Consider the following 17,494-nt stretch of genomic DNA (forward strand, 5'->3'; position numbering starts at 1 on the left):
AAAATAGTGGCAGGATCAGACAGTCAGCATGGACTGAAGGGGAAATTATGCTTGAGAAATCTACTTGAACTCTAAAAGGATATATCTAGATGAGTTGATTGGAGGGAGCCTGTGGATGTGGCATATTTGGATTTTCAAAAGGCTTTCAACAAAGCCCCACGTAAAAGATTAGTGTGTAAAATTAAATCACATTGGATCAGGGGTATTGCATTGAGATGGATAGAAAACTGGCTGGCAGACAGGAAACAGTAGGAATTAATGGATCTTTTTCAAATTGGCAAACAGTGACTAATGGAGTACCACAGGGATCAGTACTAGTACCCCAGCTATACACAATATATATTAATGCTTTAGATAAGGGAAAATGTAATGTCTCCAAATTTGCAGATGACATCAAGTTGGGTGGGAGGGTGAGCTGTGAAGAGGATGCAGAGATCCTTCAGTGTAATTTGGACTAGTTGAATGAGTGGACAAATGAACGGCAGATGCAGTATAATTTGGAGAAATGCGAGATTATCCATTTTGGTAGCAAAATCGAGAAGGCAGACTATTATCTTAATAGCTATAAATTAGGAGAGGGGAGGGGGAGGGAGAGAAGAACCTATAAAATGTCAACTGGATTAGGCTGGGTAGATGCAGGAAAGATGTTTCTGATGGTGGGCGTGTCCAGAACCAGGGGTCACATATGGAGTAGACCATTTAGGACTGAGGAGAAATGTCTTCACCCAGAGAGTCGTCGGCCTGTGGAATTCGTTACCACAGTAGTTGAGACCAAAACGTTGTATGTTTTCAATAAGCAGTTAGATATAGCACTTGGGGGTGAAGGTGATCAAAGTATATGGAGGGGAGGGGGGTGGGAAGCAGGATTAGGCTGGATGATCAGCCATGAACATAACGAATGGTGGAGCAGGCTCAAAGGGCCCACTGGCCTCCTCCTGCTCCTATTTTCTATGTTTATAAATCCAGATTTATTAAATTAATTTGAATTCCACCGGTTGCCATCGTGAGACATGAACCCTACAACCTAGAGCCCTCAAGGGATATCAGTCCAATGGCACTACCATTGCGCTACCACCTCACCGTGTCACCAATAATCTACTCACTGAAGTATAGTTTGATTTCCATTATCACTAAACATCCAATGTCCATCACCTGTGTGCATTGCCACAATGCAGACTGCCACAGGCACCAAGTTGATAGCACCTTTCAAATTACAGGTACCAAGTTGATAGCACCTTTCAAACTACCACCTTGCAGGCCAAGTCAATTGTGACTTCAACAGTTATTGCCTTTCCTTCACTGTTGCCAAGTCAAAGTCCTGGAACTCCCTATCCAGCGGCCTTGTGGAAGTACCTTCACCATATTGTAAGTGCCCTCCCTTCCAGTCGATTCCCTTATTTCCTACTACTTTTACTCTGTTATCATTTTTAGCCCATGGAACTTTAGTGGAAACATCACTTTGCCTGCCTGACTAAAGGCAAGTTGTAAATAGTACACTGTGCTTTTCAAGATTTAGATTTTGAACAGAAGAACTCAGACTTTATGGGACTGAGAGAGTGGCAGGATTTGGTTCAATTAGTTGGCTGGTAACCAATTGATTGGCCAAGGACTATATTCTGCCCAGCAACAGTGATTGGGTTCTGCCAAGTGGAAGTTAAGAGAACCCAAGAGAAAGCTCCTGGATGCTCTCTCCAAATGTTTCCTGTTTGCCGAGTCTGCAGAGAAGTTGCAAGACACTGATAAGAACATAAGAACTAGGAGCAGGAGTAGGCCACCTGGCCCCTCGAGGCTGCTCCACCATGCAACGAGATCATGGCTGATCTTTTGTGGACTCCGCTCCACTTTCCGGCCTGAACACCATCATTCTTAATCCCTTTATTCTTCAAAAAACTATCTTTACCTTAAAAACATTTAATGAAGGAGCCTCAACTGCTTCACTGGGCAAGGAATTCCATAGATTCACAACCCTTTGGGTGAAGAAGTTCCTCCTAAACTCAGTCCTAAATCTGCTTCCCCTTATTTTGAGGCTGCGCCGCCTAGTTCTGCTTTCACCCGCCAGTGGAAACAACCTGCCCGCATCTATCCCATCTATTCCCTTCATAATTTTATATGTTTCTATAAGATCCCCCCTCATCCTTCTAAATTCCAACGAGTACAGTCCCAGTCTATTCAACCTCTCCTCGTAATCCAACCCCTTCAGCTCTGGGATTAACCTAGTGAATCTCCTCTGCACACCCTCCAGTGCCAGTACGTCCTTTCTCAAGGAGACCAAAACTGAACACAATACTCCAGGTGTGGCCTCACTAACACCTTATACAATTGCAGCATAACCTCCCGAGTCTCAAACTCCATCCCTCGAGCAATGAAGGACAAAATTCCATTTGCCTTCTTAATCACCTGTTGCACCTGTAAACCAACTTTCTGTGACTCATGCACTAGCACACCCAGGTCTCTCTGCACAGCGGTATGCTTTAATATTTTATCGTTTAAATAATAATCCCGTTTGCTGTTATTCCTACCAAAATGGATAACCTCACATTTCTCAACATTGTATTCCATCTGCCAGACCCTAGCCCATTCACTTAACTTTTCCAAATCCCTCTGCAGACTTCCAGTATCCTCTGCACTTTTCGCTTTACCACTCATCTTAGTGTCATCTGCAAACTTGGACACATTGCCCTTGGTCCCCAACTCCAAATCATCTATGTAAATTGTGAACAATTGTGGGCCCAACACAGATCCCCCGGAGGGACACCACTAGCTACTGACTGCCAACCAGAGAAACACACATTAATCCCCACTCTTTGCTTTCTATTAATTAACCAATCCTCTATCCATGCTACTACTTTACCCTTAATGCCATGCATCTTTATCTTATGCAGCAACCTTTTGTGTGGCACTTTGTCAAAGGCTTTCTGGAAATCCAGATAGACCACATCCATTGGCTCCCCGTTATCTACTGCACTGGTAATGTCCTCAAAAAATTCCACTAAATTAGTTAGGCACGACCTGCCCTTTATGAACCCATGCTGCGTCTGCCCAATGGGACAATTTCTATCCAGATGCCTCGCTATTTCTTCCTTGACGATAGATTCCAGCATTTTCCCTACTACCGATGTTAAGCTCACTGGCCTATAATTTCCCGCTCTCTGCGTACCTCCTTTTTAAAACAGTGGTGTCACGTTTGCTAATTTCCAATCCACCGGGACCACCCCAGAGTCTAGTGAATTTTGGTAAATCATCACTAGTGCATCTGCAATTTCCCTAGCCATCTCTTTTAGCACTCTGGGGTGCATTCCATCAGGGCCAGGAGACTTGTCTACCTTTAGCCCCATTAGCTTGCCCATCACTACCTCCTTAGTGATAACAATCCTCTCAAGGTCCTCACCTGTCATAGCCTCATTTCTATCAGTCACTGGCATGTTATGTGTCTTCCACTGTGAAGACCGACCCAAAAAACCTGTTCAGTTCCTCAGCCATTTCCTCATCTCTCATTATTAAAACTCCCATCTCATCCTCTAGTCTAAAGGACCAATATTTACCTTAGCCACTCTTTTTTGTTTTATATATTTGTAAAAACTTTTACTGTCTGTTTTTATATTCTGAGCAAGTTTGCTCTCATACTCTACCTTATTCTTCTTTATAGCTTTTTTAGTAGCTTTCTGTTGCCCCCTAAAGATTTCCCAGTCCTCTAGTCTCCCACCAATCTTTCCCACCCATCAAACTTGTATGCTTTTTCCTTCAATTTGATACTCTCCCTTATTTCCTTAGATATCCATGGTCGATATTCCCTCTTTCTACCGTCCTTCCTTTTTGTTGGTATAAACCTTTGCTGAGCACTGTGAAAAATCACTTGGAAGGTTCTCCACTGTTCCTCAACTGTTCCAGCATAACGTCCTTGCTCCCAGTCTACCGTAGCTAGTTCTTCTCTCATCCCATTGTAATCTCCTTTGTTTAAACACAAAACACTAGTATATGATTTTACCTTCTCACCCTCCATCTGTATTTTAAATTCCACCATATTGTGATCACTCCTTCCGAGAGGATCCCTAACTATGAGATCATGAATCAATCCTGTCTCATTACACAGGACAAGATCTAGGACCGCTTGTTCCCTCGTAGGTTCCATTACATACTGTGCAAGAAACTATCGCGGATACATTCTATAAACTCCTCCTCAAGGTTGCCTTGACCGACCTGGTTAAACCAATCGACATGTAGATTAAAATCCCCCATGATAAATGCTGTACCATTTCTACATGCATCAGTTATTTCTTTGTTTATTGCCTGCCACACCATAACGTTACTATTTGGTGGCCGATAGACTACTCCTATCAGTGACTTTTTCGCCTTACTATTCCTGATTTCCACCCAAATGGATTCAACCGTATCCTCCATAGCACTGATGTCATCCCTTACTATTGTCCGGATGTCATCCTTAAATAACAGAGCTACACCACCTCCCTTACCATCCACTCTGTCCTTCCGAATAGTTTGATACCCTCGGATATTTAACTCCCAGTCGTGACCATCCTTTAACCATGTTTCAGTAATTCATCGTCATTCACGATGATTTGCGCCATCAACTCATTTACTTTATTCCGAATACTACGAGCATTCAAGTAAAGTACACTTGTTGGTTTTTTTTAACCTCTGTTTTGAATCTTAACATCTCCAGTTGTATTCCTTTTAGCTCCCCTCAGTCACTGTACCTTGTACTGTCACACTTTTTGATTTTTGACTATGCCTTCTCTACCTTGCACTTTCCCCCTTACTTCTTTTTGCTTCTGTCCCTGTTTTACTACCTTCCAACTTCCTGCATCGGTTCCCATCCCCCTGCCACATTAGTTTAAACTCTCCCAACAGCTCTAGCAAACATCGGTTCCAGTCCTGCCCAGGTGTAGACCGCCCGGTTTGTACTGGTCCCACCTCCCCCAGAACCGGTCCCAATGCCCCAGGAATTTGAATCCCTCCCTCTTGCACCATCTCTCAAGCCACGCATTCATCCTATCTATCCTGACATTCCTACTCTGACTAGCTTGTGGCAATCCTGAGATTACTGCCTTTGAGGTCCTACTTTTTAGTTTAACTCCTAACTCCCTGAATTCAGCTTGTAGGACCTCATCCCGTTTTTTTACCTATATCGTTGGTGCCTATCTGCACCATGACAGCTGGCTGTTCCCCCCCCCCCCCCCCCCCCAAGAATGTCCTGCAGCCGCTCCAAGACATCCTTGACCCTTGCACCAGGGAGGCAACATATCATCCTGGAGACTCGATTGCATCCACAGAACCGCCTGTCTATTCCCCTTACGATCGAGTCCCCTATCACTATAGCCCTGCCATTTTTCTTCCTGCCCTGCTGCACAGCAGAGCCAGCCATGGTGCCATGAACCGTGCTGCTGCTGCCTTCCCCTGGTGAGCCATCTCCCACAACAGTATCCAAAGCGGTATATCTGTTTTTCAGGAAGATGACCGCAGGGGACACCTGCACTGCCTTCCTACTCTTGCTCGGTCTTTTGGTCACCCGTTTTCTATCTCCCTCAGTAACTTTCACCTGCGGTGTGACCAACTCGCTAAACGTGCTATCCACGACCTCCTCAGCATCGCGGATGCTCCAAAGTGAGTCCATCTGCAGCTCCAGAGCCGTCAAACGGTCCAACAGGAGCTGCAACTGAACACACTTCTTGCACGTGAAAGAGCCAGGGACAATCTATAGTGAGCACCATTACAGACTGAAAGCAAAAAGACACCCAACTAGAGGCCTACAGACTTTTATCCTTTCACTGAGCGTAATTTCTTCCAGATGGGAAGGTCTCTTCTTCCTATGGTGATAAGTACCCAGTGATGGTCATCTCATACCATATTCCACATTTAGTGGATTTGGTATTAGAGGTAGGTTCAGCTCAGCGTCCAGCATGGAGGCTGGATGTGGAGTTTTAGCACACATGGGCGTTTTGCGGACAGATAGAGGGCTAGAGATGAGTAAGTGGGGTTTAACAGACTTAACAAATGTTGCCAGATCCATTGACATTGTCCAGTATTTCCCATTTTTGTCTCAGATTCCAGCATCCACAGTAATTAGCTTTTATCTTGGGTTTCATGGGAATGGGTTGGTCTCATCCTCCAGTCTATGGAAGGCCCTGAAAAGTGATTAGAGGGGACATCACATCGCACGAGGGAGGCTCGTGAGGAACAGCAAAATAGTTGGTGGATGACACTTTGGAAGTAGGCTGCAGGTATTCAAATGAACCAGCCCCAGGAGCTCCAGGCAAGCAGGAAAAAGCTGCAGATGCAGTTTGACCCTACAGTCAAGGCGGTGCACCAGTTGCAGCCCTCGAGGGGAATTATGTAGGAATATGGGGAGAAGGTTAGCAGTCCCTTGGCTTGCCAGTTGAGGCAACAGGCAGCCTCCCAAGAGATTATCCAGGTCGGGTGGCAGGCTTGTGTTCGTTCCGAACAGAGTTTATTTATTTATTTAATATAAATTTAGAGTACCCAATTCATTTTTTCCAAATTATGGGGCAATTTAGCGTGTTTAATCAACCTACCCTGCACATCTTTGGGTTGTGGGGGTGAAACCCACGCAAGCACGGGGAGAATGTGCCAACTCCACACGGACAGTGACCCAGAGCCGGGATCGAACCTGGACCTCAGCGCCGTGAGGCAACAGTGCTAACTCACTGCACCACTGTGCTGCCCTCGTTCCGGACAGAGTTGATGGAGCTTTTGAAATTTTATACAAACTTTATAGGTTGGAGGGGATGAATGCAGGGTTCCTTGCCTGTGATGCTGATGCAGGCATTGATTTCACTTTATTAGAAAGGGACAAAGACCCATGGAATGCAGGTCACCTGCCCTATTACTTAACATGGATGCCAAGAGATTGACCAAAGTGCTAATGCTGAGGTTGGAACCATGTCTTCCTCAAGTGCCTAGGGAAGGTCAAATGGTATTTGTCAAAGGCTGACAATTGATGTCCAATGTGTGGTGATTGCCAAATCTGGTGCTGTCCCCACTCTTGAGGGGCCGATCCGGAGGTAACCATCTCGTTTGACGCCAAAAGGCATTTGATAGGGTAGAATGAGAGTATCTTTTTTGCAGTTCTGGTGAGGTTTGGGCCCCATGTTGTGTCTTGAGATATGCCTGTTGTCTGAAGCTCCCTCGGCTACAGTCTGCACCAATACCACGAGTTTGGGGTACATTCAACCAAATAGGGGAACGAGACAAGGGTGCCCTATATCCTTCCTTTTGCTTGCAGTGGCAATAGAGCTTTTTGCCATTGTTTCAGGGCATTAGGTAAGTGCACAGGGATAATTAGGAGAGGGGCACAGCATAGGGTGCCTCAGTTTGCGGATAACATTTTACTTTATTTGATGGACCCAGTCCCCACTATGAGTGATATAATGGAATTACCGAGTCACTTTGACTCCTTTTCAGGATATAAGCCACCCTTGGGAAAAGTAAGTGCTTTCCAGTGAATCCCCTGGGGAGGGGCACCAATCTAGGGCTGCTGCCATTTTGCATGGCTAGTTCCAGCTTTAGATATCTGGAGGTCCAAGTGGGCCAGTCTTCGTAAACTGAATTATACTAATCTGGTAGGTAGAATCAAGATTGACCTGAAAAGGTGAGATAACCTTTCCGCCCTTGGCGGACAGGGTCCAGTCGATCAAGTTGAACATTTTGTCACGATTTGTGCTTTTGCTCCAGTGTCTGCCTCCTTTCCTTTCTAAATCTTTTTTTGGGAGGGCCAAGAAGTTATCATTGTCCTTTTGTAGGGGCAGGCAGGCAAGGATTTGTAGGGCAGTCCTTCAAAAGGGATAGACAGTCAGTGGCATCAGGCATTGCTAAACCTGATATTTTATTATTGGGCAACTAATGCAGTGAAGGTGCAATGATGATCTGGGAGCTACATGGGTGCAGATAGAATAGAGGTCATGCAGGGGGCCTGGTCTGGATGCATTAGTGACTGCCTTGCTCCCCTCCTGTTCTCACTTATTTGGGGTGCCAGACTTGCCAGGGTTGCAGATGGCACAGATGTCCCAGCCTTCGCCTCATTCATTAGCTGGAGGAGAATACTGATAGGGTGGAGGTGGTCATCTCCACCCAGTTTATGGATGCGGCTGGGAGATCTGATGGAATTCCGAAACTTGAAATTCAAGCACACAGCGAGGGGAGCGATCGAGGATTTCTATCAGAAATGGCAGCCGTTCGTTGTTTATTACAATGAATCGGTCACTCTTTGGGGGGGGGGGGGGGGTTAGGCTTTGTGAGGGACAATTTTTAAAAAAAACTTACGTAACTGTATTTGTGGTTATTTTGCATTGTATACAAAGTGAAAAATGTGAATAAAAATATATATTTTTTTAAAGTCTATGCCCGCCCTCTGAAGGAATAATTCACCTAGAGCCACTCCCCCATCTTTTCCCCCTAGCACTGCACATGTTTCCTTTCAGGTAACGAGCCAATGCCCTTTGGAATGCTTAGACTGAAACTGCCTCCACCACACTAACCATTCATAAAAAAGGTTTTCTGCATGTCACCGTTCTTTTTTTTTGTCAATTACCTCTGGTTCTCAATCCTTCCATCAATGGGAACAGTCTCTCTCGGTCCAGTCCCCTCGGATTTTGAATACCCCCATCCAAGTCTTCTCTCTTCAAAAGAGCCCAAATTTTCCAATCTTTCTACATAACTGAAATTCCTCATTCCTAGAACCATTCTCATGAATCTTTTTCTGCACACTTTCTCTATTTCATAATTTCTACTGATTTAGCTATGTAGGAGCTCTGAATTAATTTGCCCTATCTTTCCCCTTTGTGGGAATAAACTTTGATTGTGCCCAAAGGCTCCCCTCTTTAAAAGCAACCCATTGTTGAGTTATAGATTTACTCACCAATCATTGCATGATGAAGCAGCAGTGCCCAATAAGATATAGGAAATAAACATTTGTATCTACCATAGATAAACCCCTCAATACACTGGTGCTTCTTTTAGAGGCAAAAATTGAGTCTATGTTGGCATCTAGTCAGTGGACTCTGACCCCTCTGGGAGGCAATTAAAACAAATACCCACAATTAACCCAAAGTTCATAGATCAGTTCAAATCAATTGTACTGATTTGAAGGCCACTGAATAAAGCTTGTGATTTTGATGCACATATTATGCTTTATTTAACTTTTCACATCTGACTCATTTAAAAAAGGGGTGAATGCAGGGGGGGGGAGAAAGAGAGAGAGAAAGAGAGAGAGAGAGAGAGAGAGAGAGAGAGAGAGAGAGGAGAGAGAGAGAGAGAGAGAGAGAGAGAGAGAGAGAGAGAGAGAGAGAGAAAAGAGAGCACGAGAGAGCGAGCATGACAAAAGTTCAGTCACCCATGAATCTTTTTGAACTCTGGGCATCTCAAGAGGCCAGTTTGCAGGTTATCTGGCCAAAAGGAGGACAATTGTGTGGGACATCTAAGATTAGAAACATCAAGCATCAAATTCTCACTCCCTCCCTCACACCCCTTTATTGGATTTCAGTTCCAGTGCTGGAGGATTATTTACCACTCAGTCGGAGAGCTCTTGGGGATCAGGAAGTGGCAAAAAATGAAGTAATTCATGAGGGAATGCTATAGCAGGATTCGACATGAATCAAAACTCTCAGGGAAAATGTGAATTTCAAGAAATATGCAGACAATATTTACTAGTATTACAATAGACATGGGGCCATTTTCAACAGGGGTAGGATTTTAGCAAATAGGACCCTTAAAGATCTACACTTCATTTTTAGATTTATTGCTCATTAAGGCCATTAGGATAATACCCAAAAAGGAACACAAGTTCTGTAATGGAAGGCCTGATTTTTATTTATTTTTATATGTAGGTCCTTTCCTCCACTATTTTGCATATTATTTCCCATTCCTTCCTTTCTCTCTACCTCCACTGTAAACTGTGGGATTGGGTGGAGGCGTCAGTAGAAATAGGGAAGAAAAGAGTGTAAAATTTCAAGTTTAAAAACCAATATGGTAACAAGAAAAATTCCAAGCATCAAGTTACGTACACCAATGTATTTGCAAAGTATACAATAGTGACATCTTGAAAAAAAATGAATTTATAAAATCTCCAAAACTATGAGCTCCTATGCTGGAGGAAAAATACCTTGAATTTTGTTTTTGAGATCAAAAAACTGCCAGTGGATCGAGGATGACAAGATCCAGTCAAGACTTTAATTGTAACAAAAAGTTAAAACACTGACTAAACACTTCCTGTGGGCAACTTTTATTCTAAACAACAGGGAAAAAAAGGTCACCCATTTAACTTTTACAATGCCCAAAAATCCTCTTTCATAGACCTCATTCTCCCAGAATCAGTTTGTGATTCTAAGCTTCAAAGGACATGCTTTCTTTCTTCGCTGGGTAGCTTCAAATCCCAGAACTGACTTTCAAGGTCAGGTCTTCCCTCTAGCTAAGACTAGGCAAATCTTTCAGTTTCATTTAATCCAAACTCAAGTCTCTGCAATTCAGGCGAGAACTCCCACCCACATTCTTGCACAAACCACTAAAATTTACTGTCTTTACCCCTGTGCTGTTGTAAATTGACCCCAAAGTTGATCCAACTACGGTTTCATTTGATCTCTTCTCATTTGATCTCTTCCCCTTTTAAAAGCTATCTAGGTATCTAGGTAGAATGCTGATTACTATCCTTTAGAGCTCCAACTCAAATTATATTTTGGAAGCAGATAATAATCTTTATTAGTGTCACAAGTTAGCTTACATTAACACTGCAATGAAGTTACTGTGTAAAGCCCCTAGTCGCCACACTCCGGCGCTTGTTCAGGTACACGGAGGGAGAATTCCGAATGTCCAATTCACCTAACAAGCACATCTTTCATGACTTATGGGGGGAAACTGGAGCACCCGGAGGAAACCCATGCAGACATGAGGAGAACGTGCAGACTCCGCTCAAAAAAACCAACATTTCTAAGAGCTCCCAGGTCTTAGAGGATACCCCTGTCAGCACAGCTGCACGGTCATTGTCCACAGGTGTGAATATCTTGCATCTTACTCCCAAACAGCCTGGGTCCCCTTGTAACTTTTACCAACCAAGCTTGTTGCCAGGCATCATTCCTCCATATCCCCCCACCCAGTTAAAGAGAGACCTGAAACAATCCTATAAAATATTGCATTTGCAACTGTTAACATGAATTATATTGTACATGCTGGAAGTACCAACTTATTTTCCTTGTATTAAGTTACAGCCCCATTGTCAAGTGGTCACCATATATTTAAAAAATGAGCGTTAATAATTATATAATAGTGGTTTGAAAAATTCACCTGAAATCAGCTGTGGCTGCAAAAGATTCTTGTTCAGTGATGGAAAAAACACAGAGGAAGCCTTCTCCACTGCGAAAATAGTTATCCCTGATAGCAGCATAATCTTCTTGGCCTGCGGTATCAAGGATGTCTATCTGGACTTCTTCACCATCCAGCACCACTTTCTTCCGGTAACTGTCTGCTTTTGTTGGCTCGTAGTCCTCAACAAACTAGAAAGTAAACAAGAAAAACTGCCATTTTAATAACAGATGTTCTGGTCTTAACATTCGTTAAGAATGACAAGTTTTTTTTCTCCCCTTGTCTGCGCGGGTTTCACCCCCACAACCCAAACATGTGGTTAGGTGGATTGGTTGGGGAACAAAAAAAATGGATACTCTGAAATAAAAAAAACAAGTTTTTTTCCCCCTTTAATTTTCCCCAAAACTATGGCCAGAATTTTACATCATTGGGATTAAATTTTGATGTTGAAACATAAACAAATTTGTTTTCTCTTACACTTCAGTTCTTGTAGTTTCATTCTCATGTGAAGATTCAATGAATGAATCTTTGAAGCAGAAGTAATAAAAAGGAAAAACATCCAAAGTCAAGGAACTAAACAGGTTTAAAAGAAATAAACGAATGCCCACAAGAAAAATTACTTTAAAAATAGATTCCAGGACTGTGTACACTGCACTGAATTTAAATACTAAATGTAGGGAGCTCAAATTCAGTTTGCACAGAAAGAAACATGCTTCTCAAGTGAGAGGGAAGGACAACCCAACACATCGTATTTCTGAGCAATCAGCTTGAGCGACAAACAGCTGGTAACAGGTAGATTGTCTGATCAGTGGATGAAATGCATTACTACATCTCTTTGACTGTACGCTTGATAACCTTCAAGAACAGGGCAGCAACTAATTAGATTTGTTTCCATGAGATTTCACGAGACGGATGGATGAGCACTCTGAAAGTATTTGAGAGCAGTATTTGAAACCAGTAATGCATGGAATACCAGTTTAACTGCCACTCAACATGAAAGAAGAATCAGCTATTTAGAAAGAGAGGAAAAAATATTTCTTCACGATAGTGTCACATGAACGTCACTAATATAATCAAATGCATTTCTATAAACAAGAGAATTTCCTAATTGTTTTTTGATCTCAAACCTTTTTAAAACAATGTCCAGCAGTACTCTGGTGTATGCAGCTTGAACTATACAAAATACAGACAGCACTGAAACCGAAGGTTTTGGATAGACAGTACTAGTGTAATGTAAGCATTATTTTAAACTGTTACAAAGCAGAAAGCTTCAAAAGAAAAGGTTTACAAATATAAAACCAGAAGTCAGGCACCTAACCCATTGTATTTACAGGAATCAATCGAGATGTCAATGAAATTTCCACTCCTTTTCAGGTGTACGAGGTCGATTTGGCTGTAGAGGGGGATGACATGGATAAGCCAGATCTGGTAGTGGACAACCAGGCCAGCTGCATCAAGGCTGTGTCTCAAAGTTGAAGACACAAGGGGAACAATCAAGAAGAAGAAATAGCACCACCCTCCAATCCTGGAACCAATTGCGGCAGCAATTTGGCCTGACCAAAATGTCGGACAAGGCTCCCATCTGCAACAACCATAGGTTCACACCAGCACTGACTGACGCCACCTTCAAAAGGTGGAGGCAGGATGGAGGGACACTGACAGTCAGGGACCTATACACGGACGGCAGGATCGCAACACTGGACGAACTGACAGAGAAATTTTGGCTAGCCAGGGGGAACGAGCTACGGTATCTGCAGCTCAAAAACTTCTTACGAAAGGAGACAAGGACGTACCCACAACCGCCACGACAGACACTACTGGAAGACCTACTGGACGCAAGTATCCTAGATAAAGGGAACTGTAGTGACATGTATGACCGACTGGTAGAAAGAGCCGACACCGTACTGGACGCAACAAGAAAGAAATGGGAGGATGACCTGGGGATTGAGATAGGGTGGGGACTCTGGAGCGAAGCACTGCATAGGGTCAACTCCACCTCCATGTGCGCAAGGCTCAGCCTGACACACCTAAAAGTGGTACATAGAGCACACTTAACAAGAAACCATACGAGTAGGTTCTTCCCGGAGGTGGAGGACAGATGTGAACGGTGCCAAAGAGGCCCGGCCAACCACGCCCACATGTTCTGGTCTTGCCCCAGACTTGTGGAGTACTGGACAGCCTTCTTCGAGGCTATGTCCAAAGTGGTGGGGGTGAGGATGGAGCCATGCCCGATAGTGGTGGTCTTCGGGGTTTCAGACCAGCCAGATCTATTCCTGGGGAGGAGGGCGGATGCCCTTGCCTCCCTGATCGCCCGCCGTAGAATCCTGTTTGGCTGGCGGTCAGCAGCACCACCCAGAGCTGCAGACTGGCTGTCCGACCTCTCGGAATCTCTCCAAATGGAGAAAATCAAATTCGCCATCAAAGGGTCAGACGACAGCTTCCACTGAACGTGGGAGCCATTCATGCAATTGTTCCGAGACCTGTTTGTGGCCAACAAACAAGAGGAAGAATAGCCGGGTGGCCAAGAATCAGGGGGAAAATGGACGGGAGTTGGGGGAAGGTAGCCGGGGGGGCTACAGGTTCGTTATGGGGGTTTGTTCTCATGGTTTTATGCCTATTTCTTTTTCTTGTTAATTTATTGTTTTTGTATTGTTTTTCTCTGTTGTGATAAAATTTGTTGTTGAAAACTTGAATAAAAATTATTCCAAAAAAAAAGGACAAAGCCGCAAGCGACAGTCTGATGGCAAGCTAAGGCCCTAAACCAAATTGTAAATAAATGCCTATAAACATGTGCCTCGGCCATATTGGGGAATGTAAAATATGTATGCCGGTTAAAGGGGGTGGCCACAGTTGTTATTATGAAGATGCTGGCCTGTAAATATACATGTTAATTTTTGTGTGTTTTTTTTCTAATAATTTGTAATTTGTTGGATATAAAATATGAAAACTCAATAAAAAACAGTTCCAAAAAAAAAGAAATAGCAGACAGTAGGAATCTGGAGAGCAGATGACTAAAAACAAGTGTGAGTTAAGTAAGGTGACCGAGGCAGATGGCAAACCAGAAGTTGTTGGGAAGTGTGCCAAAGAAGCCAGCCAGTCGCTTTTATCCCAGGGAGAAATATCAAAAAAGGATTGGGGTGAAAAACAACCATGGATGCCAATAAAAATGGTTAAAACAGCCCGAGGCATATTTTTGGGACAACAAAGACCCTGTGAAAGATCTATGTGAAGTAGGATGTCATGGGTACGGATTATGTGCAGGACAAGATTGAGCGAGGACAAAATAATTTCAAGTAGTGAAGGAGGGTTCAACAGGAATTTACTTGGTGTGGGGAGGAAAGAAGATTTTTTAAAAAAAGATAGAGGTTTAGGTTGAGGATTTGTGGTCAAAAGGAGGACATGGAGAATCTAGTATGGGGTGGGGGCGGGCAAAAGGAAAGAGAAGAGATGGCGGTTTAGAAGGCAAAAAGTACATACTTAAGTAGTACCAGCCTCTAACCCCTCAGGCCTGATCCCCCAATTGCCATGGTTACGGCTGATCTACTTGTGGCCTCCACCTGTCCAAACTTCTCACAGGATAACTTATTCCAGGAATTACTCGTGAACTTTCTTTGAACTGCTTCTAATGCAATTATGCCCTTTAAGGATAGCAAAACTGTACGCCATGCCAGATGTGGTCTCACTAATGCCTTGTACACTAAAGGAAAACCTTCTCTACTTTTATATTCCATTCACCTTTCTAATCACTTGCATACTAACTTGCATACAGGGCGCGTAGATCCCTGTAGAGCCCTGCAAACACTCCTTTAAATAGAATACTGATTTCCTATTCTTCCTGCCAAAGTGGACAAGTTGACATTTTCCCACTTTATACTCCATTTGTCAAATTTTTGCCCACACTTCTACCTATATCCCATTGCAGAGTCCTTACACCTTCTCAACTTAAACTCGTCTCATCAGCAAATTTAGCAACCAAACATTTGGTCTCGTCATTCAAGTCATGACATTAATCTGTCATTAGTTGAGGCCCCAGCATTGAGCCATGACAGTTCCAGCTTGCCAATTTGAAAATAACCCATTTCCCCATACTCTTTGCTTGTTAGCGAAATGATCCTCCATCTGTGCTATCATCCCTGACATCATTAGCTCTTATGTAGTAACCTTTGTTGACAATACCAAATTCCTTCCACAAATCCAAATACACCACATTTACAGTTGAGTTTATCCACCTCATCACTTCCTCAAAATAACTCAGATTTGGTAAACATGTAGGCCTTTCACAAAAATCATGTCGACTCTTCCCGACCTCATTATGATTTTCTACTTATTGAATCTTCTGCTGGTGACATGCAAGTGGAGGTCGCACATTGGGTGAAAAGGGCCAACAATCAAAAGCTCTAGCAGCCACCCAGTTTTGGGGGAAATTTTATATGAATGGACTCCAGTAAAGTTGTGGTAATAGGAGGATGTCGAAAAGCCAACTGAAGAATATGTGGAAGTGGATTACATTTATTGTCTTGTTTTAACTTTGCTGTCTGTACGTAATATTAAGGTTCTGAAATATATCTGGTGATCATCCAGTAAAAGGATGTTAAAGGGTTGAGGGAATGAAATGAGAACAGCTCTCTGTATTTGTTAGTGCAGAGACAGCAAAGATGAGTGTGTAAAACCTTGTCAACTGAGACAATGGGCATTGGAATGTGAAAGAGCTGACTCAGGAGCACGGGAGGGAAGGAGATAAGGAAGTTGGACCTGATGGACGGATAGGATAAGAACACCGTTAGCAGGAGCAGTATTAGTGATGTCATAGTCACCACCCTACCTCAGGAAAAACAACTCCATATAAGTACATGTTCTGGATCCTTACCAAATCATTGGTGTATCTAGGAATTTAAGGGGACCACCTCTAAGCTGTGATTGTATAAAGGGACAGTCCGTACACTGGGACTTTGGCACTTCTCGAAGGTGGTTCCCCGACTACTTAGAGATTTGTCCCGGCCGTGAATAAACGAATATTCGTTACCAACGTGTTCGAGTGTTTTACTTCTGGACTGACGGACGGCTATGTGAAAGCGCAATTCACAAATACAGGACGAAAAGGGACGAGCACTAGTCCGCCTGAGAGCTCGTTGTTCGGTGAGGAATGCTGTGGAAGGAAAGGTGCCCGCCCCTCTGTGCGCGTGCCCGCCCCTCTGTGCGCGTGCCTCTGTGTGTGAGTATGTAAGCCTGGGGGTGCAGATGGCTCGGGACTGGGACCAGCACATAAATTGAATTTTACAAGCCTGGTGTACGGTTAAGGCAGATTAAGGTGGGACAGCTGGGGGTGACATCAGAGGAGGGGTTGTAGTGTGAGGTGTTGTGGATGGTGAATGCCTCAATTGTGTGTGAGAAGCTGGGGTTAATACAGTTAAAGGTGGTGCACATGATAAGGTAGAGGATGGTGTGTGCGTGTGTGGCTGAAGAAATTTTGGGAGTCATTTTTCAGGACCGTCGTCGATTTTGCATTTGGATTTGGAGCCCAATCCCCCAAGGGCCACATGTGGGGAGTCGAACTTTCCGGAACTGCAGATGAGAGCGGGGGAAGATTTAGCCTTCATCTCACTGATTTCTTGGAGGTAGGTCCTGTTGGGGTAGAGGTCAGCCTGTATTTGGAGAACGTCAGGTTTACCTTGAGGGGGGGGGGAGGGATTGAGAGGTTCCACAAGAAATGGGGTCTGTTTATTCTTCACTTTTGAAGAGTTGGTTACCATCAGCTGCTCGGGGGACAGGGGGGGAAGAGAGATTTTACAACCAGAGGGCAAAGTGCATCAGTTCCTTGAGGCGTGTCAACTTCTAGTTTTAAAAGCTCCTCTCTCAGTACCCTTGCCCTGGTGATTGTAATCGTTTATACCTCCTTCTCATTTGTAAATATTTCGGGGGATGTTTTGAGTCTTCTACAATGGATAGAGAAAATATATTCAATACTTCCACCATTTCCTTTTTTTCCACTAATTCACCAGACACTCCTGCTGACCGATGCTCTTTTATTGTAAATACTTGCAGAAACTGTTCAGATTTCTAGATACCATGCTCCCACACTAATTGCTCCAGCATTATTTGACATTTAGCTATTTTTTTTAATTCTTCTGACCTACCATTATTCTTTGCATTAACTTTTTCTTTCAATCTG

The 17,494-nt window shown here is 43.7% G+C and overlaps 1 protein-coding gene across 2 annotated transcripts in view; it reads right to left on the reverse strand.

Annotated features, from left to right (window-relative positions):
- The window catches only part of LOC119972722 (ras-related protein Ral-A), a 92,810-nt gene that overhangs the window by 25,654 nt on the left and 49,662 nt on the right, over positions 1 to 17,494 (reverse strand). For both annotated transcript variants that reach the window (XM_038809935.1, XM_038809934.1), the window contains exon 3: positions 11,308 to 11,516. In XM_038809935.1, the coding sequence (XP_038665863.1) occupies positions 11,308 to 11,516 (209 nt within the window). The remainder of the gene's footprint in view (positions 1 to 11,307; positions 11,517 to 17,494) is intronic.

The sequence above is a fragment of the Scyliorhinus canicula genome, chromosome 10, assembly GCF_902713615.1.
Source record: "Scyliorhinus canicula chromosome 10, sScyCan1.1, whole genome shotgun sequence".
Lineage (NCBI taxonomy): Eukaryota > Metazoa > Chordata > Chondrichthyes > Carcharhiniformes > Scyliorhinidae > Scyliorhinus > Scyliorhinus canicula.